The sequence below is a fragment of the Myotis myotis genome, unplaced genomic scaffold (assembly GCF_014108235.1).
Source record: "Myotis myotis isolate mMyoMyo1 unplaced genomic scaffold, mMyoMyo1.p scaffold_m19_p_5, whole genome shotgun sequence".
NCBI classification, from domain to species: domain Eukaryota; kingdom Metazoa; phylum Chordata; class Mammalia; order Chiroptera; family Vespertilionidae; genus Myotis; species Myotis myotis.
The window spans coordinates 59,623,296-59,648,741 of NW_023416357.1; the positions used below are offsets into that span (position 1 = coordinate 59,623,296).

Genomic DNA, 25,446 nt, shown 5'->3' on the forward strand with positions numbered 1-25,446 from the left:
TGTTGGTACGCTTGAAGCTGTCCCAGAGGCTCCTTACACTATCCTCGCATTTTTGGATTCTTTTTTCATTTTGCTTTTCCGGTTGGGTGTTTTTTGCTTCCTCGCATTTCAAATCATTGACTTGATTCTTGCGCTCCTCTGGTCTGCTGTCGGGAGTCTGTATAATATTCGTTATTTCAGTCCGTGTATGCTTAATTTCTAGTTGGTTCCCCAATATAAGATCGAGGGTCTCATTAGTTTTCTTGTAGATCTCATTAAGTTTATCGGCGGCTTCTAAACAGTTCTGAAGAGACCTTAAAAGTGTGGTTCTGAACTCTATATCTTCCATTGACAATTTTGTCCTGTTTCTTTGTCTCCGCATTTTGTTATGCTTCCTTGGTGCACCCCCTAGTGGTCTTTGTTCGAAGTCTTATAGTTAAATCTTAATTGTTGTAGCTAATTCCAGGGAGGGTTTGACCTCCAGGCCAAGTGGCTATTCGAATCAGCTGTGTCAGCAGTGAGAGAACTTCTGTCCTCTAGGGAGGTGCTAATCTAGCCTTTGCCTGAGGCTATCCGGCAAAAGCCTCTGTGCAGGGCTTGGGCGGGGTGGGTCGCACAGGATCAACAGGGTGGGCCGGAGAGAGCAGTTATGGCGGCTCTCAGTCCTGTCCCCAGGGGCTCTGCCTCTCTGAGTCCCAGCACCCGCTGCAAAGCTCAGAGAGAAAGCTGCACTCGCTCTGACCGAAGCCAGACAGTCCCGCTTCTCCCATTTGAGTCTGGGTCCCTAAAGACTCGCCCGGATCTGGAGCTCAGAGTCTGCGACTCCCTCCCGATTGAAAACGCCAACCGCGCCCTCCGCCGCCAGCCCACTCGCGCACTCCGCACCTCAGAATTTGACTTCAGCACTGCGCCTCCTCTGAGTGTCCGTGTCAGTTTCTCTTTCCTCCTAGTTGTAGGACTTCCACTCAGCCAGCGTTCCTGTGGTTCTGGGTGATGTCCCTTCTGTCTTTTAGTTTCACTTTTGAAGTAGTTGTTCAAAGCAGCAAACTCCGGCGTTAACCTATGCCGCCAACTTGGTTCTCCCTCTTATTTCAAGATTTACATTTTATTGGGCAAAACTTAGAGCCTCTAAAATCCAGTTTTTCCTAAAGTCATTATGTTATAAAATATGTAAGTCAGATGTTCAGTATATTTTTCTCAAAAAAATTGTTCATTACATCATAGTATTACTTGAGTTTTTAGCCATTTTGTTATTGTTGTGTGTTATACTTGACTTTCTTATAGGATATGTCATGTCGTTGATAAACACGTAGGATCAAAAGGAAACATGTCTTTGCAGTGGAGTGAGTGTTGAGACTGTAGCTCACCTTTAAAAAAGGAAGCAAGTAGACAACGATTATATAGCAGTGGATATTCTTTTTTTTTAGTAAAAAGCTCTCAATTTGGACAATTCTAATAAAAACATTATCTACCAGGAAGATGCACTGCTACTGGCAATAATAACATTCCTGCTGCTCTTAATTTGGAGACATGTTTCAGCTTCAATGATAAACTTCTTTAACAGTTCTTGAAATATGTTAGTTTACTTATTTATTTTTTCCATTTAATTTTTTTAAGTCATGGTACAAAATATCAGCCAAGTTGGTTATCAAAATGTGATTCACTTGATTCATTCAATGCAAAGATATAATGTAAAACCAAGTGACAATTCTCCTTGCACTTTTACCCTTCTGCTTGGATGAACATTGGATGAGGAACAAACTCTCTCCTGGTATTGTTAATTAAAATAAAAAATTTCAAACCCAACATCCACGAATTAGCAAGTGCCAGGTGCTGTGCTAGGTGAACACCTTACAGGGTTCGTCACTCCACTGCTTAAAATCTTCCAATGGCTTCTTTACAGACAGAGAATAAAACAGACTTTTCAGATGTTCTGTGTTGCTGGATAATCGCCAGCCTCATGGCCACTCCATCCTTCTTGGACCACAGTAGATAAAACGGCTACCCCACTATCTCTTAGCTTGTTGAGTTGACTGTGTGACATTATCTGGCTTATATATTTGGGTTTTGTTTTTTCCTATTCCTGCTCCATTTCCCCCTGTCTTCACTCCTGTTAGAGGATAATACCATGAGGGCAGGAAACTTGAATATATTGATTTTCACTGTATCTACGGTGTATAAGACAGTGCTTGAATATCATGATTGCTCAATAAGTATTATTTGAATGGATGACTGCCATCTCTCAAAGTAACTTTTTAAGATAGGTATGAAGTTTTTTAACACATGAGAAATGTTTCCCCTGAAATCTACTAAGCTAATTAGGTGAGGCTCTAGAGTTTAGAATTCATCTAATATGAATGAATGGTATATTTTCCACCATTCTCATTTGATCAGTGGAGATACTTAAATAATTCTGGGTGAAGTCATTTTGAAAGTAGCACAAACTCGGCAAATTTACTAAACCTCATGCAGTACATTTAGGAAATCTGTTCTCAAAAATAAAATGTTTCTTTTAATAAATTAAAAAACAGTACTCATTTATTCTTGCTATATTTAAAAACATAGGCAAAAATGAGATGAAACAGTGGTTGTTATTTTTATTGCTACTATTATTTTTCCCATCTCTTTAAAATTCACCACTGAAATTATTTCGAAAATAGCACCCTACTGAAATTGGTTTAGCTTGGATAGATATTCCTTTGTAAAATGTTAAAGACAACAACAAAAAACAGGTGTTAGATATAAAATGTTTGTCATAAGTTTATTTCTGAACCATCTTTATTAAGATCAAGCTTAATAATCTGCTGTACAGAGAAATTTCCTTTGTTATTTTATTAGCAAAGTATTAAATATGGTTTGTTATACTTCCTAAACTTTGTCTATGATAAATCAAAATGCATGTCTGGTTAACTGTTATATATTTCTTTATGAAGCTACCTTTGTTTTTCTCATGAGAACAACAGCTAAAGAAAAAAAAATTACCTTAAAGAAACTACTCCATCTGGTGTTATTTATTAGCACACTTCACTTCTTCATTTCTAGCATAAACCTGTCAATTTTACACATGTACACAATGCAACAGTTATTTCTATTAAAATTAACTCTCAACATTGAGATATAAAGTTTTATAATTTCTTAGAATGAAATGCAAAGTAGAAGGAATTTAGCATGGACAGAAATAGAATGAATAAGTATGAGTTACTATTCATGGTCTCTGGTGAGACATCAGCAAGTTCATCACAGATAAGGACTTGGATGAATGACTTAAATTTTTACCTAATTTCTACTTGGGGAAGGCAATGGAAGATAGAAGAGGGAGGATTTGTAAGAGGTTTCTGAAATGTCCTTGGCGAAGATAAAGAAATACTTGGAGCTTTCCACTGACGTTAGGATGTAATAAGAATAAGTAGGTTTCTATTTAGAATATGGGGCTGATCAAGTCTTAGGAACCAAACAAGGAGATTCCATGTGGTTTCTATTTTTTAAAGAAGAAAAAAATAGCTGATTAGAGTCCCATAGAACAACTTTTCTGGATATTTCAACAACACAGAGAGTAGCAACAGCTTCCTTCTGTGAGCTTACTAGTATCTAGTATGTCTGCAGGTGAGCAGATAACTGGTCAGTTTGATAAGCCAAGAAAAAATCAGTGTGCTTAAAATGATAGTTTGAATGAATTCATTAATATGAAAATACTCTGCAAATTGTAAAGCACCATTCAAATGAAACATAGTTTTTGTTAGTATTGAGTTATAATCTTTTTAAATGTTTTATTTTGAAATTCGTTTTGCATGTTTTCATATTTAAGATGTGTATTTTTTATGTGTGTTTCAGATAATCACAAGGACTGTTCTGGTGTGTCCTTACATCTCACACGCCTGCCGTAAGTACTTCCAGTTATCTTAGCTGAGTGACAGCTTTTGAGATCTTTGAGAACATGAAAGGGGGAAATCGCTGTGTTTGTTATCTGTTGTCTAACAAATTACCCTCCATTTAGTGGCTTAAACCAACAATTACTTATTGTTTCCTGTGGGTCAGGAATCTGGGCACATCTTAATTGTGGCTGGTGGTCTCACTCTTGGTTGGTATATCACTCATCTGGGGGCTGGACCGGGAGGAGCCACTTCCAAAATCACTCACTTGGCTGTTACAGGATTCAGTTCTTCTCTGGCTGTTGGCTAGAGGACTCCCTCATTTCCTTGCGATGTTGACTCTAAACAAGGCAACTCACAGCGTGGCAACTGGCTTCCATCACAGCCAGCAAGGGAGAAAGCAGGGTGGCAGGCAGGGTGTTTTTATAGCCTAATCTCATCAGTTACTAAATAACAAATGTCTGATAGGTAAAGAAAATAGTTGGCCACAATCTTCATAGTCTGACTCCTGTGGAAAAAAAGCACCGAAATCACTTTTGCCATATTCTGTTTGTTAGAAATAACAAATTACTGGGTTCAGTTATGAGGTCACCCTAAACTCAAGGGAAGAGGATTAGACAAGGGCATGAATATGAAAGCTAGGATTCATTGGGAGGTATATTAGTCAGTGTTTTCCAGAAAAAATGAACCAAAAGAATGGTGTTTTTTTTAATGTATCTTTATTGTTAAAAGTATTACAAATGCCCCCCTTTTTTCCCATTGACCCCCATACCCACCCACCCCCAGGCCTTCACCACACTGTTATCTGTGTCCATGGGTTATGCATATATGCTTATAAGTTCTTTATATATACATGAGAGAGATTGAGATTGATTTACTTTAAGGAACTTAGTTCACACAATTTTGGGAACTGGCAAGTCTGAAATCTGACAGGCTGTCTGGCAGGCTGGAAATTCTGGCAAGAGTCAGTTTTGCCACCTTGGGTTCAAAGGCAGTCTGGAGGAGGTAGAAATCCTTCTTTTCATGGGACCTCAATCTCTTCTCTTAAGAGACCTACTCACATTATGGACAGTAATCTGCTTTACTCATAGTAATTGATTTAAATATTAACATATCTAAAAGTACCTTCACAGCAACATCCAAACTAGTGTTTGACCAAACAACTGGTCACTAAACCTAGCCACGTTGACACAATCAGCCATCACAGGAGCCATTTAAATGCTTCCCTCCACATTCACCATGCCATAAATATGTGTATTAAGCTATTTGCCCAAGAAAATACATTATTTTTCAGAAAAATTCTACCTTTTTAAAATATTATCTTGTTTTAATTTTCACATGAATGATATTCTATAGACCAATATATTGCAGTGCACATTATTTTTCCAAGGCAATAGTTTTGACTTTTCAAATAGATGAAATAAATATTACTGTTTTCTGCAGACAGCCCTTAATTGCTGGCATGTACCTTATGATGTCTGTTGACACTGTTATACCAGCGGGAGAGAAAGGTGAGTAATGGCCTTTTAGTATTTACTATTACCTCATTACCTAATCTATAGGAGTGGATTTAGTGTATAGTTTTTATAAACTTTTGAAATGACCAATATTTTTAAGTTCCTGAAAAATAAATCTATTCTTTATTATCCTTGGATTGAAAATAGATTTTTACATTATTTTTAACACAGTAGTTTATTATTTTCTATTATTTTATTGAGATGTTCAGCATTGAGACCCTGGGTAGGTAATGGGTTATATAAATTAAAGAATAAATCTTGAGTACTAGTATTTTAGAAATCACTCACCTATTTTTTTAGATGCCAAACATTAATTTCATAAAATACTGCATAAGAAACTACTGAAAGAATATTAGGTTCAAAACTCAAGAAACTAGCAAACTTTTTTTTTTTTTGCTTTGAAAAGTGCTTTATTTATTATTATTTAATTAATTCATGCCAAGTGACTCTACTGAGATCAAGAAAGTTAAAGTTAAAAGCTGCTCCTAAGAAAACCCTATCCAAGTTCATTGAACTTAGATATATTGGGTTTATTTTCCCATCTGTAAATGGGGATAATAGCTGATTCTCCTAAATTTACAAAAAATTACTGGAATAAGTAAAGTATTATTTATCATTGTGTCTGATCTTCTGATGAAAGTGCCGAATTAAATATTTTTCATTTGATTTACTGGGAATCTTTTAAAGTTAATGACAAATACGGTCCCATTGTAACTGTCCACTGGCTTACTATAAAGGCATTTATTGAATAGTTACTATGCGTTAGACTCTAAGGAAGGAGAAGTATATAGAATAGTCCCTTCTCATTAGGAACTGTGAATCTAGATGTCTTAGGTGTTTGCAATCAAATTTTCAAAATTCCTTCTGTTTTAAAAATAAAACAGCCCTGGCCGGTGGATCAGTTGGTTGTATTATTGTGTACACCAAAAGGTTCCACATTCGATTCCCAGTCAGGACACATACCTAGGTTGTGGGTTTGATTCTTGGTCAGGGCTTATATGGGAGACAACTGATGAATGTTTCTCTTTCACATGATGTCTCTCTCTCTCTCTCTCTCTCTCTCTTTTTCCCTTCCTCTCTATATAAATCAATAAACATATCCTCGGGTGAGGATAAAAAAATAATAATAATAAAATAAAATGAATTTTAAAAACAATGTTTAAGCCTTTCAACTGTGTAAATTTTATGATAAAGGTAACAAATTAAGCCATTATTTTCATTGATAGGATATTTTGATTTGGCCCTAGTCATTTTGTTTATGAATGTTATAAAATGTGAAGACAAAGGGCTTTTAACTTATCTTAGTAAAGTGGCTGTTACATAATGAGTGCTTAGTGTCTGCTGTATATGCGAGCGTGTTTACTTCATAAGAAAAACCCCATGCCTAGCAGCTTGTGAATATCTTGTACATACTTTTAGTATTCAATGGTGATTTTTTTTTCTTTGTTTTTATTTCTAACAGTGGTGAATTCTGACATTTCATGTCATTATAATAATTATCCAATGCATGTCTTTGCCTATAGAGTTCACACTCATCATTTAGGTAAGAACATTAAACTACCTGTTAAATTACAAATATTTACCGTTGTGCTTGCTAATGCTAAAAATATAAAATGCAAATTGACATTAAATCTGTTTCAGTGAAAGCGATTTTGCTCAATATTTTGAAATTCTGTATGATTTTTCATCATTTTCTTTTCATTAAAACACCTTGCATTTGAGGTTCTGAAAATATCTAGATTTTATTTTGAGTTAAGAAAGCAAATGATGATTTATTTTTCTAATACCTTATTGTATTATATAATTATAATTTGTGTTCATTTCAGGTCAGGTAGTAAGTGGATACAGAGTAAGAAATGGACAGTGGGCACTGGTTGGACGCCAGAGCCCCCAACTGCCACAGGTGTGTAGAATCTAATTTAATTTTAAAAAAATAGTAAGCAGCAGATTGCAATTTTAAAAGCCCTCATAGGACCCTTGTGAATTTCTTTAGACGCTAAACATCTCTAAATCTACCTTTACTGTGTATAACTTAATTTTATACAACTTTGAACTTGGTGGTGGTTTTCTTATCAGTTCTCTTAATATTTCTAAGCATGGTGGTGCTGGTGGTAGGGTGGTGGGGTGGGGAGGGGTGGAGGTGTGTCTCTTCATACTTTCTGCCCAGGGTGCTCCAGGTCTCATGTTATTAAAGCAAGTGTTTCTGGACTTTATTGGTAATTTTAATGAATCTTCATGTTTGATTCTTGGCAGGCTTTCTACCCTGTGGAGCACCCAGTAGATGTTAGTTTCGGTGACATATTGGCAGCAAGATGTGTATTCACTGGTGAAGGAAGGACAGAAGCCACGCACATTGGGTATGATTCTGCATATTTCACTGTTTAAAAAAGCTTTTATTGGGACAAGGCATGATTATAGGTGACAATTATCTTTGTGAATGAATTGCGTTATTTTTTATCATAAACAACTACAACAAACTATAGCATTGTATCATTCTAGAACTGCTTGATTTGGATAAACTCTAAAACATGGTTGGTCTTTTTATGCTTCATTTCTTCCTGCTTATTCAAGACCTCCAGTATCATGCCTCTATATTATTATGATTACCACAAGAGTTTATATTACTCATCTTAAAGAAAAATATAATGATTATGAACTTTTGTTTCCTCAAGTGTCATTTTGCCCTGTGTTCAAACTTAGGCAAATATATGGTTTCTGCACTCGGTTAGTGCATACCAATTACTCACAACCATGATTTTTTTCTTCCTGTTAAAACTTCCATATATTTAATGTTTCCAGTTTATTATACCAAATGAGAGTAATAATATTCAGCACTTTGCAAAGGAGAATGTCAGACTTCAAATAATTTTCAAAATATTGAGCCTCCTTGAAATAAGTATCCTATCTAATAAGGAGGGAATATGCTAATTGACTGCCATGCCCTCAAAGATGGTGGCACCCACAGCCACAAGATGGTGGCGCCCAGTCCTCTCAGCCCCGCTAGGGCGGCAGGTGCATGGCAAGGCCAGGCCTACCCCTAGGCGGGCCTGGCTGCTCTGTGTGCCTGCTTCCGGAGACCCCCAGTCCCCCTAGCCACCCAGGGCTGGCCCAAGGCAGAGGCAAGCCTCGGATGGCAGCCGCCCGAGGCTCAGGTAACCAGGGCCAGCCAGGGCTTGCGCTGCCAGCAGTGGCAGCAGCAGAGGTGTGATGGTGGGCATCACCTTCCCCTGATTGCTGGGTCACCTCCTGCCCCTGAGGGCTTCCGGACTGTGAGAGGGGGCAAGCCGGGCTGAGGGACCCCCCTCCAATGCATGAATTTTCATGCACTGGGCCTCTAGTATTTTATAACTCTAAGTAAAATTTCAAGGCACTGTGAACTCTTTCAAAAAATTTTGCCAAAATTAAAAATAAAGGTTAAAGGCCCTTATCATATTTTTTGTTAAAAAAAAACAACAAAAAACAAGGAGCCTCCCTTCCATGTTAAACTAAGTTCTAAAATATTTATTGATGCCACCTGGAAGCAGGAATTAAAGCATTTATCGTTGGATCAGTCAGAACTTAGAGAAAGTAGACTTCTGAAAAGAAGCATGAGAAGCACTGGCGATGATTCTCTTGGCAGTACTGTGTGTCGGTGGTCAGGGGAAAAGAAAAGAGTACTGGTACACGTAAAAGAAAAAGACACCTGAGATGGTGGAGTAGGATTTTTTTTTTTTTTTAGTTACTCTAAAGGAGATTTTATATCTATAAACACCAATTTTAGGGCTAAAAATAAATTTTTTAAATTATTAATTTATATACTAAACAAGGAGCTTCCAACACCTTTACTTTTGCATAAATTTGATGAATTTGGGAAAGGAACTGGAGGAAAGCAATAAAACGATTGAATTACATGAAATGGCAATGGTAAGAAAAGGGTTGACAGAGTAGACATAATTAGATGGAAGGAGTCTGACAATTCACTTCTTAACAATCTTCAAATATGTGAAGTAATATGATTCAGAGGATATTGATCAGTTGTTCTCTGATTTATGTTAATATAGAGTCCCAGGAACTTTACTTAAATGCCATTGGTTATTTTATCAACCTTTGTAATAGGTACGCCAAGTAGTAAAAATAACCCATTCAGCACATTCTGTGTGTTAGTCTGCAAGTTTAAGTGTGGAATTAGTAGAATGTTTTGCGGGTGGGGTGGGGATCTTGTAGTTTTGGTCAGATTCTATCCTTTGCTTATCCTCGGCGAGGCAATATTAACCACAGAAATTAATGCCTTGTGATAGTACCACGATGAGAGGACGAAGTGATCTCTGGAGGCCTCTCACAGTTTCATGAGTTAAGAATAATTCTGCCCTTTTTATAATGTGCATTTTGCTTTAAAATAATATCCTAAAATGACCGTACTAATCTATCTTTTTGTAAATATCATGTGGCCTAAAGGAAATGCCATTTCGTAAGATAAATGGAACAAAGAAATTATAGGAAATTAAGTTATTGAGCAAGTCCATAATCTGAATATTTAATTTATATTAAAGAAGCAATTCTCTTCCAATGGAATGATAAACTAGTAAGACAGGTTTGAATAAATATACATATGAATAAAATTCTTATCATAATGCCTAACGTTCCTATAGCACTTGGTATGCTTTTTAGTGTTAGAAAGGTAAAAGCAGCAGTGTCTGCTGTGTAAAGTAAGGGATACCACTTCCATAGGCTACTATAGAATCACCGTGAGAATATAACCAGTAAAAAAAGGAAAACTAGTATTTTATGATATCTAGTAAATTAAATGATACTCTGTAATTCTCCTCTCCCTCTTTTCCTTTCCCATCTACCCCCAACCCATGTGTTAGGGTCCCGAACATGAAGCCAACTTAGTACAAATACCACGTATCCAAAGGTAGACTGGGGTCCGTAGATACTCCCTCCATGCACTGGGCAAAGTATCACCTTCAGGTGTCACCCTTATGCTGCAGCCATCTGGAAACTAGGTTTTAAAGGAAAACTGGCCGAAACCGGTTTGGCTCAGCGGATAGAGCGTCGGCCTGTGGACTGAAGGGTCCCAGGTTCGATTCCGGTCGGGGGCACGTACCTGGGTTGCGGGCACATCCCCAGTAGGAGATGTGCAGGAGGCAGCTGATCGATGTTTCTCTCTCATCGATGTTTCTAACTCTATCTCTCTCCCTTCCTCTCTGTAAAAAATCAATAAAATATAAAAAAAAAAAAAAAAGGAAAACTGTATCATCAGTGGCCTACTAGGAAGATTTTCAGTTGAGTGATTCTTCCACCCAATCCAAGCTATTCTCAACTGGAAATTTTAGGACTGGGGAAATGTTGCTTAGTTAGAACAATCATAGTTAACTAAAAACAAACAGACAAACAAAAAACAACACTTTAAAAAATAAGGCCTGATTTTCCCATTCCTGGGATTTATCTCAAAATAAAACCATTTAAAAATAGGTGGGTTTAAGACAACACAGATCAATAAGTATACCTAATGGTAACATTTTTAATCCAGATATATTACATTTCTTTTAAAGTAGTAAATATGAAAAGTATCTCTTAGACAAAATTGTCCCAATGTATAAACTGACAACATAGTATTAATTAACCTATGAGGAAACAATATTCTATACCTGAGTGCATTACATATTTTATATTTAACCTAACACCTAAATTTATTTTGAATGTTTAGTCAAGTTTAAGCAAGAAAAAAAAAAGAATTTAATTGTCAGCCAATTAAGGTAATTAAGTGAGCTAATTTGCCTAAAAGTTTATATGCTAAAATTTAAAATTAGTTCTTGAGAATTGGTCAGTTTTGTTAGTCATATTATTCATGTGGAACCACTTATTTCATGTACATATAAGAATGTCTAGTGAATATGCACAGATACCAAGCACAACACTGTAGTCATTTAAAAATGCACTATATGCAAAGATAGAGTTATATGATCAATAACTCCTTAATGTATAAGTTTAAAGCCATCATGAAACATCTTAGGAAACAATTAAACTTTTTGTAAAGTAGCTTCTTTAAAATGTTCCAATTTCTTTCCAAAACTAGTAGTACCCATCGTTGGTTCTTTTTAAGCCTCACATCTGTTGAGTATAAGGGACAGGGGCTAGGAATGGGTGAGTCATCAAAGAGGAGTTTCACTGTCTGAGACATAGTCAGGGTGTATGTGCAATAATGTCTGGGAGTTTTAAATGGTGCATTTCAGAATACTTGGTACTTTCTTAAATATCTGTTATATATCACTATAATGTGAAATAGTTACTTTTTATAGAAACTCTCATAGAACCTGGATGGATGGATCAGTCAGTTAGATACTAGAGAGATGATAGAGATGATAGCTAGATGATAGATAGATAGATAGATAGATAGATAGATAGATAGATAGATAGATTTTTCAAAAATGCCATAGACCAATTGAGTTTGCAAAATTGACCTGACTTGGCAATATGGTATACTATATCAGAGCTAACACTTTATGCCATAGTAATTTGTAAACATTTATTAAGATAGATTGTTCATTCTTTCTTCATTTAACAAATATATACTGAAGGCTTACTATTTCCAGGCTCGTCACCCTTTGTCAGATTTAAAGCTAGCTGGCATAAAGAAGTAGTCATCCCCAAAGCACTCTATTATGCACGAAGGTGGAAGGAATGCACACTGTAACTCTGGAATCTAGGTGATGCCCGCAATCATTTAGAGAATCACTCTAGCGTTCGGGAATGTTTAAAAGGCCATTCAGTGGAGTCAGGGCAGATGTGTGAACACACTCTCCCTCCATATTTCCTCGTTAATAGATACTCAGATTCACAGAGTTGAATTACAGAATTGTTCTCTATGGAAAATAAGGGCTGGAGTTCAAATTCTCCCTTAGGAATACTGAAAGCAATTTCTCTGGCTAAAGTCAGTTTTGGGGTTTGCTGTCTTTTTTTGAGTGAAAGAAGAATGAATGTGAAATAAAATAGGCAAACTCTAGCATTAAAAATTATTGGAATCCACACATGTTTAGGATATAATAGTTTCAGATAAGAGCTCAGTGTGAGCTTGACTAAAAGTTTAGTTACAGATAGAAAGGAATAAAATAATACTTTCTTTTCAGTTCTTTAATGAAATTTTCTTTGTAATAGCAAAGATTCTTAAATTCTTTGATCAACTCAATTTTGAATCAGAATCAGTACCTTAAATGAACCACTTTGGTGAGTAGATCAGGCTGTATCACTAGGTCACATGTTTAGAGTGAACATGGGCATGGTGTTCCCAAGCAGAAAAAATATGGATGGATCTGTCCATAGATCAACTGCAGTTTATTTATTATTATATAGTGATTAATTTTTTCTTTCATTAATTAGAGAAGCTTATATGATTATTTTGCTTTGTCTGCTAGATGATTCCAGGTTTTCTAAGCAGGAACCACAATTTAAAATTCTTTTTCATCATTTCTCTCTTTTGATCTGCACATTTTTCCTCATTTTGAACAGGGGAGGGAGGGCACTATGGTGGGAGGCTCCGATTTATTACTTTAGCACCAGCTATTCCTTGTATAGCACATAATTTTCTAACCACCTCCAAGGCTGTTAAAATGTAACTCTTAGGAATGGTGTTTTGACACCTAAAGATATGTGTGGGGAACAGGTGTTTGTTTGGGGTTGCACTTCAACATTTGCTTACATTCCACAGGAGGGACAAGTACATTTACAGGTATCAGATTCAGAGAGTGAAAAGCCGAATTATTTTTAAAGCATCCACAGAGCTTCCCAAGGGCAGGGGCGCATGCCTGTGGCCTTTCAGGGGCTCTCAATTTTCAGAGCTGAGAGAAACCACATCCCTGTTTGGAAAAGATTTTCCTTTTTTTCTTCCCCTTGCTGATGTCATTACTGTTGCTATGGAGAGGAAGTGAGTGCTGCATGACATGGCTGGAAAAATCAACAGTGACGCATTTCTGCCCGGCAAACAGTCCACCGTGTAACTCGTTTATTAGCATCGGCTTGCTAAACAGTGTCCGAGTTCATGGACTATTCCTGTGCCCAGCCTGCCTTGGTATATACGAGTGTTGCGGTGGTGTAAATAATTCTTTCCTAATAATAGTGAAGAGAAAGAAATACATAGTAACCCATGTGAGCCAAGGAAGAAAAAATACATGTTTTCTAAACCACTAGGCATTATTTATATTCCTGGGAGCTTCTTCTTGGAAATGTCCATCTCCCTGTTGCAACATCTGTTTTTAACAGTGAATCACTCAGTTAGTTGCACAGCAGATCCCGTTCAGGTCTGAGCCCTTAGAAGAGATTAGGGCTGATCTCCTTTTCTATCATACAAGGCCCCATTTTTCTCTGCTGTTGACGCCAGGGTGCCACGTCAGATATCAGGGACACAATTATGATGTCTTAGTATCAATATATGATTCGTGATTCACCTGACCACAAGAGAGGAGGCAGTAAGCAAAAACAACTTCCCGGACTCTCAGGGTTAAATGGAAAAAATCATTTTTAAAGAATTGTAAACAGTACATGACATTTCTGCCTTAAGTGTTCTGAATTTTACTGTTACGTAGTAAATAATTAAGATTTTTTCCATGAGTGAAGTACTTTGCCCAATCCGAATTTTTAGCAAATGGAAGAAAGACTAAAGAATAAAAGGCTTTAGAAGAGGAAAGACAGTTATCTCACTGCTACTTCAATGCTATTTCCATCTGCGGTATTGGGTGATATCCATGGAGTGACTGCAAATGGGTACTCCATTGTTAAGTGGAACTCTGCCTTTGACAATGTGCTTTTGGTGCTGAAAACTGTGATGGGGTTTAATGAAAGCCATAAAATAAATGCACAATATTTTCACTTTTGAATCCATTTCTGGCAGATTTACTGGTTGCATTTTTCTTGCATTAGGATGTGTTTTATGTGACTGGCTGATTTGTTGTGTGTTTTTCCTGCCTGCAGTGGCACATCTAATGATGAAATGTGCAACTTATACATTATGTATTACATGGAAGCCAAGCATGCAGTTTCCTTCATGACCTGTACACAGAATGTAGCTCCAGATATGTTCAGAAACATACCACCAGAGGCCAATATTCCAATTCCTGTGAAGTCTGATATGGTTATGATGCATGGACACCACAAAGGTAAGATCGGTGTCATTTAAAGTAACATGGTTTTGTATTTTCTGTTGCCTTATGTGTTTCATTTGACTAGATGATTAATTTTTAAAAATCATTTTTCTCTGCCAGACAATCACATGTGCTCCCATAATCTGACTCCCTCTTTTCCTTCTTCTACATTCTTCCTTCCCTCCTGACATGCCCCCATCCAAACAGTTAAAGTAGAAAATCTCAACTAGTGATGCAAGATACTAGTTTGGGGATTGATTCCATTAATTTAGATTTTTCTTTACTTAAATTGTACTTTCTAGTTTCCCCACTTCATTCCACCCAGAGCCAGTAATGACTTATGCAATTTATGAATTTATATACCATGTTCTACAGAGTGCTAGAGTTTGCCAATGAAAATGGTTATCGTTTCCAGTCATACCCTCAATCATCTGTTTAATGGCCTTGTCAAGCACAGAACAATTCTTGATTTATGAAGCATTACTAGTCTTGGCCTTTTTGGTCTCATTCTCAGAATTGTTGCAAAATAGTCATATTGATGGTCATTTTTTAGATTAAAATTTCAAAACCCACACCCTGTTTTATTAAATGCAATATGCTGACACTTTACTGAGTTTTGCAGGTTTGTTCTTAAAATACCAGAGAAACTTATAATTTCTGGTGGAAATTTATGAAAGAAGTTAACATAGCAATCAGGTCATTTATTAAGATCCTTGATATATTTAAAGAATGTGCCTTAAAATCTGAAAATACCCTTAAAATATTATAAAATTCAATTTAAAAAAAAGAAATACGGGCAGTTTTATTATTGCATGTATAAAATTCTGTATCATGTATATGTTGCTGAAAGGGTAGTAGATCTAGTTACTAAGTTATTGGTGGTTACCCTAGTTTTTCTGTGTGAATTAGAGCACTTCTACATGTAAATTCATAATACTTTTGCTTTAATGAAACATAAGACCCTGAATAATATTTTTATGTTGGGGGCATATTTCCAATAAACTACTTAGAGCGTATAATATATCCTACAAATCTATGCTCAGCTTCTTTGTTCCTTTACAGAAACAGAGAACAAAGATAAGACTTCACTTCAGCAGCCAAAACAAGAAGAAGTGTTAGAAGAGGGTATGTATGCTTATTTCTGTAGCTAGGCCTATAAAAATGTTCATTATCCAAATAGGCAACCACATTTTAAAGTTATTGAAATACTTTACGTCTTTATCAGCCTCCAGTATTATATATTGGTTTTCATGTAATGCATAATTTATGAGAAAATGGTCAATTGTTGCACTTACTGGTTGCATGGAAAGTAAAATTCACTAGTGAATTTAGTCCCATTAGATTTTTCTCTTTGTTTTCATTTATTTAATATTGTAACTTTAATATATAGTGCAAATGTAATCATTAGAAACAATTAGAGGTCTGCTTTTGAAATCTAATAACTTTTACCATTTAAATTCCTATGTACTTAGTATGGTGTGTTCATTAACTATATTTGAGGTTCAAGAAAAAAGAAATTAAGAATTAAACCCACCTCTTAACTCTCTAAAGTCATTCTTCTCTGCCTTCAGTAAGGTAGGAGGGATTCTTGTTTTATGCATTTTTGTGTAGTTTTGTGTTAAGTTGCCCTCTGATGAGTTAAGGCATCATTTTTCCTGGGTTCTATTTATTTGAAGTGGAATACTTGATGCTTGTATGTCAAATACTGCATACTAGTATGCTGGCACTGAGAAATTGCTCTCCGGAATCTTGGTTTATTGCCAGTTGTTTGGAAGTTAGTACTTTGTGTTAGGTGTTGAAGAATGTTATCAAGTTGTTTGGGGCCTAGATATTATGTATTTTAAAACATTAGTTTAATGTTAATTCAAACAGTTCCAATGGCAACATAAAGTGTACAGCAAATAGATAGGATTTTTCTATTATCAACATTTAGAAATCTCTGACTCTTTGGATTTTGTAAACCACTATTGGAATTTCTCAAAATGTATTCTATTAAATAAAAACTATCACTCTTGCACTAGTAGTATTTGCAAAATTAAAGAATCCAGACTTTACAGATGAAAAAAATGCACTTTGAAAGGGGTATAGGTAAATCATAAATATAAAAGTTTTTAAATTATGTGGAATATATTCAGTAACATCTCATTCTAACAAGTGGCCTTAAAAATACAACTTAGCTCTATTTCCAAATCTTAACTATCTCAAAATTGTTTCTATTTTTATGTCGAATCAAAAAAGAGATGATTTTATAGTAGTTTATACTAAACTAGAGGCCCGGTGCACAAAATTGGTGCACTGAGAGGGGGGGGGGACTCCTCAGCCTGGCCTGCACCCTCTCACAGTCCGGGAGCCCTCGGGAGATGTCCAACTGACGGCTTAGGCCCGCTCCCTGGCTTCTGCCCGAGTGGTGCTCCCCCTGTGGGAGTACACTGGCCACCAGGGGGCAGCTCCTGTGTTGAGCATCTGCCCTCTGGTGGTCAGTACGCCTCATAACAACCGGTTGTCCCACCATTCAGTCAATTTGCATATTAGCTTTTTATTATATAGGCTTATACTAAACTATTGAGTACAATTTTAAATAGCTAAATTTATCAACTCTGTATATATTTGTAAGGAAATCAGTAATTGCAGCCCAAGTAAAGTAGAATTAACAGTAGTAACTATATTTGTACTGAAGTTTAATCAGACTTAAAAAGAATTATTTTGGCACTGCACATGTTTGAAATGTATGCTTTTGAAATAATTGGAGTCATCTTAGAATACATTTCCAAACACCATCATATGTGTTACTGTTTGTAATGGGGCTACCATTTAGAAGATACATCCTATAAAATAGTAAATTCCTATGGACATTGAGGCTGGACTATGTTTTCTTTCTGAAATTAGTTGAGTTGATCAAGGGGAACATTAAACCTCTGAAATATTAGAAAACAGAGGTCTGCTAGAGGAGCATGAATTATTAGATTTAATCTGTTCTTTCTGAATAATAGGATTTAGGGAGTATCATATATGCCTGCAAACCAAATCCTTTAAAACATTTTTATACTTTGCCATTCATTTATTTACCCTTTTGTGTTTGATAGCACATATATAGTGTTAAGAAGTTTAAATATACCCATGTCTTATTGGTTCCAGAAAAGAACTGTATGAACACATAAGAAATTATTTTCCTGTGGTAACTGTTTCTTTCTATTTATGAATAAAAATTCTATGAAGTGATTTCACTTGGGAAGTAAGAAAACATAATTCCAACTCAGTTTTCATACTGAAGAAAATAGGCTGTGGTATTCATATATTGAAATTAGTGGGTCCCTCAGAATGCCACCTTTTAGATTTTGTGAAAACAAGTATCTCAGCAAAAGTCATTTCAGTGACCCGTGTAGCCTGTGTATTATTCTACTGGTCTTTAGGGACCACTGGTCTAGAATTGAAAGAGAAATACAGAAATATACCAGGTATGTATTTGTACACCATAGTCCATAGTCTAATGAGGTCAGTCTATCTCCTTGCAATACACAGGGCAAATCTACTTGTTATCAAGAGAGTACCCAATGCTTCCCGGAGATGTTTGTTTGCACAAATGTCTATTTGCATTCAATCCCTCAGGAGTTAAATTGATCAAGTAGCTAATAGAAGGGTTCTGATTATTCATATAAATTATGCCATGTATGTGGATTTTTAAAGTAAGCCCTCAAACTTAACCCTCTGCCTTTTTTTGGTGTTCAGGACAAAATAATGTATGTTCTAAGTACTCTTCCAGGTTGTACTGATTCTTTAAATATTTTAAATTCCCAATAAATAAAAGCCCTGAATTATTTCAGTTGTCTTAGCCACAAGCTAAACAAACAGCATCTATGTTGGTTACACAGAAGATGTCAAACCCCCATTGGAAAAAGAACAGTTGAGGGGCAGGAAGGAAAAGATCTGAGACATCAGAGGGCATGTACTCCAAAGCAAGCATTGTGCCCATCAGTCAGTGCCTTAGTATTAGACATAGTTCTACATGAATAAGACAGACAGTATTTTTTTTTAAATGCTTTGTATTTTAAAACATTGGAAAGCAGATAGGAGGAATAAAAGTGAAGGTATATAATAAACATTATGTTGGAAAGAAGGGACAACCTTATTAAGGTAGTTAAAAAGAGAAATACTCATTTTTCATGAGCTGAAAACAAGAAATGTAGCTGTATCTCAAATTGGCAGGAACTTTTAGGTACCTCTAACATGGAGGGGAAAAAAAAATCAAAGTAAACCAACGAACTATTTAAATAACACGGGTTGATCTTTAATATTCTGTTTCCCCAGGAGCAATCTAAGTATTTTATTTTCTTTGAAATTCTTATCACTAAAATTGCTAGCTATTAATTGTTTGACAGAATATTAATCTTGATTGGAAATTAGAGTTTGAAAGAAATATCTGAGTTGTGCAAATCCATGTAGCTCAGCCTGTGCTTGCTCACAACACATTAGCTTTCTGCCACATCCTTGTCTTACTTGTGCCTTCTAGACCAAAATTGGGGTAAGGCAAATGTATCTCAGACTCTGTCTCAAAAGATGTAATCGTGAAGACACCGGAAGACCTCATTATATGATATAGCTCTACCTGTCAGGATGTCTGGATCATGCAACATGGGAAACATTTTAATGAGGCTTTAATTAAGTATTTTAAAAATACTGCTTGACTGATTTTAAAAATAATATTCATTATAGAATATTATTTCTGCAGAAATTACAGAAAAGTATGAAGAAGCAAATAAAAATCATACATAATTCCTAGAAATAAGGGTATATATGTACTTATGTGTGTAAAATATGTATTATCCATAAATGCACATTATTTAACAGTATTTAAGTGTATACATATATTTTTAACTTTTTAACAGTATTACTTCTTGACTATTTCCCCTACTGTAAAAATTATTGGCAAGCACATTTTTAAAATTAATTTTTAGTACTTTTATTTTTCAATTACAGTTTACCTTTAATATTATTTTGTGTTAGCTTCAGGTGTACAGCATATTAGTTAGACAATCATATACTTTACAAATGTTCCCCATTATAGTTCCAGTAACCACATGGCACCTTGCATAGTTATTACAATATTATTGTCTATATTTCCTATGCTGTACTTTATATCCCCATGACTATTCTATAACTACCAATTTTTACTTCTTAATCCCTTCACCTTTTTATCCAGTCCCCTAATCCCCCTCCCCTCTGGTAACCATCGTTCTGTTCTCTGTATGTATGAGTCTGTATCTATTTTGTTTGTTCATTTATAGTGTTCTTTAGATTCCACATGTAAGTGAAATCATATGATAATTGTCTTCTTCTGACTGACTTATTTCACTTAGCACAATATCCTCTAGGTCCATCCATGCTGTTGCAAATGGTAAGATTTCATTCTTTTTTATGGTCAAGTAATATTCCATTGTATATATGTACCAACAGTTTTTTATTCACTCATCTGTTGATGGACACTTGGTTGCTTCCATACCTTGGTTATTATAAAAAACACTGCAATGAACATAGGGGTGCATATAGTTTTTCGAATTAGTGTTTTGGGTTTCTTTAGATATATACTCAGAAGTAGAATTGCTGGGTCATAAGGCAATTTTTTTTTGAGGACCCTGCATACTATTTTTCTATAGTGGCTGCACCAATCTGTATTCTCACCAACAGTTTATGAAGGTTCCCTTTCTCCACATCCTCACCAATACTTGCTGACATTCTGACCAGTGTGCGGTGATATCTCACTGAGGTTTTAATTTGCATTTCCCTTATTAGTGACATTGAGCATCTTTTCATATGTCTGCTGCCATCTGTATGTCCTCTTTGTAGAAGTGTCTATTCAAGTCCTCCTCCCATTTTTTTAATTAGATTGTTTCTTGGTGTTGAATCATATGAGTTCTTTATAAATTTTGGATATTAACTCCTTTTATATGTGTCAGTAGCAAATGTCTTCTCCGATGCAGCAGGTTGGCAAGCACACTTTTTAATGGCTATATAATATCCCTGCCCAGACTGTTTTGAAAATAGCCTATTTGCCTAGAGATGAGCTTTTCTGTGAATGACTTGATTATGCCTGCCTGCCTGCCTGCAAAACAACACTAACAAATATTCAAAACAAACTGAAATGTCCTCATCTTTTAAAACATTGTAATTCAAGAATTATTATGTATGTAATAAGTACAATAAGTTAAACAATAAAACCCAATTAGACAGTGATTCTGGGTGGAGGAAATGAATCCTAAGAGACTATACAGAATAAGATGACAGTGTTGAAGTTTTCCAGAGCAGACACGCACACACTTGTCCCTCACTTATGTGTTAATGGTTAGCACTTTCAGAAAACTAAAGCATGCTTTGTACATTCCCTTTATGGGTTTTTTTTTCCATTAGGTTTTCTTATATATGAGCTTTGTATCAACATTATTTAGGCAAGGAACATGGGCTGAAACTAAAAGACTCGCCAGCTGCATATAAGAGTTCTGAATTTGAGTGTTTCTCTCCTTTAAAATTCAGAGCATAGCTGTAGGATTGAAATTTATGTCAGTTGTGTTGGGAAGATTCAATGTATTGAAAAAACTCAAGGCAGAATTGAAAGTCAAATGCTATAAAACCAGTGTATCCTTGTAAATGTACGTTACACTCCGGACAGCATTCCTTTTTCTGCAGAAAGGGCCTTTTAACATGTTTTATTCAGTTTGCTCCAAACTCTTCTCATTGTAGTCTTTGTGCCCGCATACAATCAATCTTTCTACTCAAAGGTCAACGTGAGGTACTATATTCCCAAGGCAGGGAGAATATGACAAAAATACAATTTGTAGAGGGAAAATACTTCATGACCCCAGATAGTTAAAGGTCTTCAGACCCCTTCTGTGAAACAGAGTAATTTCACAGTGATTTTATGCTCACAAAAATGAATTATCATTGGCATGTTTTATCAAGTCAAGGGAACAAGGCTGCAAGTTAAGATGACAATAGTTTACTGTAAAAGCTTGTTAAAGTAATAGTTGGTAAACTATGAGAACAGTGAAACAAAGGCTAGGCTCAGTAGCTAAAATTTATGTTTCTTTACTCTGTTCAAAATAGGATACTCCCTTCTTTTCTTAATAAAGTACAAATGACTTTAGCAGCATCTCCTTAGCTAATTTTGAGCACTCCCAATGCCACTTTGCTGTTTTAAGGAAGATACAATTCTTGTTTGTATTCCCATTCACTAAAAATTTATTGGTTTGCTATGATTTATGAGCAGCTCAAAGTCTTTATTTATTGAACTCATCTATCAAACACCATTCTAAATACCCCCCAAGGATCTGGGAAGCTAAGTTTCCTAATAACAGAATAGGCAGATGTGAATGATCATTTATCACGTGGTTGGGTGGGCTTTCCAATACAGACATGTTTGTGGGGTAGTTGCAAAAGCCATTATCTTCTAATTCCTCCTTTTAGAAAATATTTTATACTTTTTCAATCAGATGATTCCTGTAAGAGGAAAATATGTTCACCTTATTTTTGATCCATAAGCGGGTCATCGTGGTCATGCGTTTTATTTCTCGAAGGCTAGTAGGACAAATGTTGTGGGTTAGTAATAAGTAAACAGTTAATAACCCAAATAGACCTTAACCAGCCATGACTGGGTCAAAAAGCAAAACATTCAAATCTAAAAAGAAGTGCTTTTATATTTTCATTCCTCATATTTCTCTCAGTTTGGCTGGTTGGCATACTTGTCAGTGGTTAAACTGCTGGTGAGCATGCACTTACTCTCCTTGCCCCATAGAAGTCACAAAGCAAATAGCAGTAATAAGAGCTGCTTGTTTTAGGTAATGAAATACTGGTGATAATATGTGGGGAAATGGGAGTTTATATTCTGAAAGATTACCAAGAAGTTCTTGATCATTTTAAAAATGCCTTCCACGAGTAAGATTTTATGGTGTCTAAAAGTGGTGATACATATTTTTTTTCATCCAATAATCTTAAAGCATTTATTTAAAACAAAACAAACTCATGGGCCCATTTTTTCAATGTTTTCATTTTTTAGTTTGATCTCACCATATTCCTAAAAGTAAACCGGAGGAATTTCCATGCTAATGGTAAGGAATAGGGTGTGATCTTTACTAAACGGAAAAAAATGCCTTTTGAGGCATGAAGAAATTATTGCAGGCGTACAGCTTACAAACCTGGAGTTTAATTGGTAGTGTTTTAGATTCTCTTGAACCATGCTGCATTCCTTTTTCTTGACCACCACAATCATGTTTTCAAAATACCAAACCCACACAGTCAAATTACTTAATTTTAGGTAAATAATAGATTGAAGCAGATGCATGTTGCAACTATAGTTTATATCTTTCACTGGTAATTATAATAGCTACAATTTAGTAGATCTGTTTTATGATACACATTGGACTGGGCATATTACATTAACATCTTCTTTAAATCTACAAAACAATTCTTAAAGATAGTTGTCATTATCTTTATAAGGTTAAATAACTTGCTTAAAGGCATAGAATAGCTACTAAGCATCAGAGTTGGATTCAAACACGGGTGTGAAATATAGACCAGATATTGGGCAACAACAATACAGGGGGGAACCAGAGCACTGTAGGTGCACATAATAGAGACCCCTTATTTGATTGTCAAGGAAGGTTTCCTGGATGTAAGTGATGCTCACATGATATTCTGAAGGTTGAGCATAGAGTTGGTTACTAGAGAGAGGATGTCCCAGGAAGAAGAAACAGCATAGGAGAGTTGATGGAACTGAAAGTCCTTTGTGTATGGAAAGAAAGGAATATTGAGAGATGAGATTGTGGTAGAGACCACAAAGCTCCCTTCAATTATATTCTACTCCATCCATTACACTCAAGGTTAGGTATATTTCCTAAATCGGGATCATAGTATGACAGATAAAAGTGGTTACATGTCAAGATTTTATGTATCTTGTACACCAGAAGCGGGGAAGAACCCTTTCTTGGTTTGTGTATGAGAATGTAAGAGGTGGCCACCTAGTGGTCTCTGTCCCATGCAACAGCTATTTATCCAGATGCCTCTCTGAAGCTCTGTTCTCACAAGACCAATGCAACCTGACTGGGCCAAGCCTGTTACATTGTTAATTTTTGTTGTCCTAACCCAGTGATCACAGTAAGTGATAATTTCAGAGGAACTGAGTGCTCTGTATTTGCTATATTACCACAGGTTTTAGATTTTTACTGACAAACCTGAATGTATGCATAGTTCTGAGTCTGTGTCCCTCCATCAATATTAGCCTAATGGCATTAATTCAAGTTTTAAAATTATGTTGTTTCTCTGTCCTTGAAATAATCCTGTATTTTATTTTCTATGTAAAATGTTTCCCTGTATAACAGCATATTGAACTCTTCATATTTAGTGTTTGGGGCAGGAGAATTTAGTAGTGATGGATTAATTTCTCTTTTATGAGGCACAGTGCCACTGTAGCCTAACAGATTTGGTTGAGTTGTAATTTGCTTTGTTCATTCTACTGAGATTGGCCCTATTAACGGGTAATTATTTTCTGATTGAAGATTTCACCTGGGATAAGCTGCTTTCCTGGGCAAGAATTGAAAACCTACTTTGAATCATTAACCCAAGAATATTTGTAAACATGACAGGGTCTCTTAGCATCATTTTGGAAAGATTTCATATCCTCCTTGCACCAGTTTCTTAATAACATATTCTTTAGTGAAATGTATCATGGTTAAATCAGTTATTTTCATTTCCTAATGATCATAAGAAAGATTTTACAAGTGTTACTGATGGTGTTGGAAATGTAATTAAAACAAGCAATAGGACTCCATCGTATTAGTAATTTTATTAGCAGCACTTAGAGCAGTGATGGCGAACCTATGACACGCGTGTCAGAGGTGACACGCGAACTCATTTTTTTTGGTTGATTTTTCTTTGTTAAATGGCATTTAAATATATAAAATAAATATCAAAAATATAAGTCTTTGTCTTACTATAGTTGCAGATATCAAAAAATTTCTATATGTGACACGGCACCAGAGTTAAGTTAGGGTTTTTCAAAATGCTGACACGCCGAGCTCAAAAGGTTCGCCTTCACTGACTTAGAGTGAGGAAAAGGAGGAGCTATGGGTTACCTTTGGGTTTGGCTCAGGAAAGCAGATTCGTGTTTCTATTGAGAACACACATATGTTTCCCATTCACACAGCTGATGTAACTGGATTTGAAGCCATACATGTAAATGATGAGGATTAAAATGCTCCATGAACTCTCCATGGTCATGTTTTATATCTGTCATAATCTTTTATAAATAATTTATTTTTATGGAAGTAGATTACCCTATCCAAGTTTACTTCGTAGCATTGGAAGACATGGAATACATTTTAGTGTGGAATCATTCCAATTATATTAGTTTGTTAACATCTTCTCTTTTGTTTGAAACTGATTTAAAAAGTATTCTTTTCTCACAAAATTATTTTTCTGGAATTTGTTCACTTATTGTTTAAAGTAAATAATAGAGCTACTTATAGTAGCACTGCTAACATAACAACAACATAACTTTGGTTTTCCAATTGCCAAGCTGATTCATATCTGTTAGATATTTTGTGTTTTATAACAACTGCTCAAAAATATACATTTAATTTCTTGTGGATTATACTTTAATAGGATTTTAAAGACAACCTCAAAGGCTTTGTAGGTAAAGATAACTGTTTTCTGATATAGCTGTTGATAATATTTTCTTTCAGAAATCCGATGGACTCTAATCAATCAATCCAAACCCAACTATACTATGAAAACCATTTATTGAAAGGTTCAAGCACTATACAATCATATATGCGTTATTTTGTTTCTACTAAAATGCTAATAGAAATTTTCCAGTGTGGTTGGCTCCTGAGATAACAGAAAGAAATAGGTGGTGTATAAAATGAAATGTGAAGCATGCTGTTTTTTCATTTTATTAGCAGGACTTAGAGCAGTGATGGC

The 25,446-nt window shown here is 35.6% G+C and overlaps 1 protein-coding gene across 16 annotated transcripts in view; it reads left to right on the forward strand.

Moving 5' to 3' along the window:
• Positions 1 to 25,446, forward strand: part of PAM (peptidylglycine alpha-amidating monooxygenase) — a 275,521-nt gene that overhangs the window by 201,504 nt on the left and 48,571 nt on the right. For all 16 annotated transcript variants that reach the window (XM_036307891.1, XM_036307902.1, XM_036307892.1 and 13 more), the window contains exons 9-15: positions 3,811 to 3,859; positions 5,292 to 5,359; positions 6,828 to 6,908; positions 7,192 to 7,268; positions 7,619 to 7,722; positions 14,312 to 14,496; positions 15,544 to 15,606. In XM_036307891.1, coding sequence (XP_036163784.1) covers positions 3,811 to 3,859; positions 5,292 to 5,359; positions 6,828 to 6,908; positions 7,192 to 7,268; positions 7,619 to 7,722; positions 14,312 to 14,496; positions 15,544 to 15,606 — 627 coding nt within the window. The remainder of the gene's footprint in view (positions 1 to 3,810; positions 3,860 to 5,291; positions 5,360 to 6,827; positions 6,909 to 7,191; positions 7,269 to 7,618; positions 7,723 to 14,311; positions 14,497 to 15,543; positions 15,607 to 25,446) is intronic.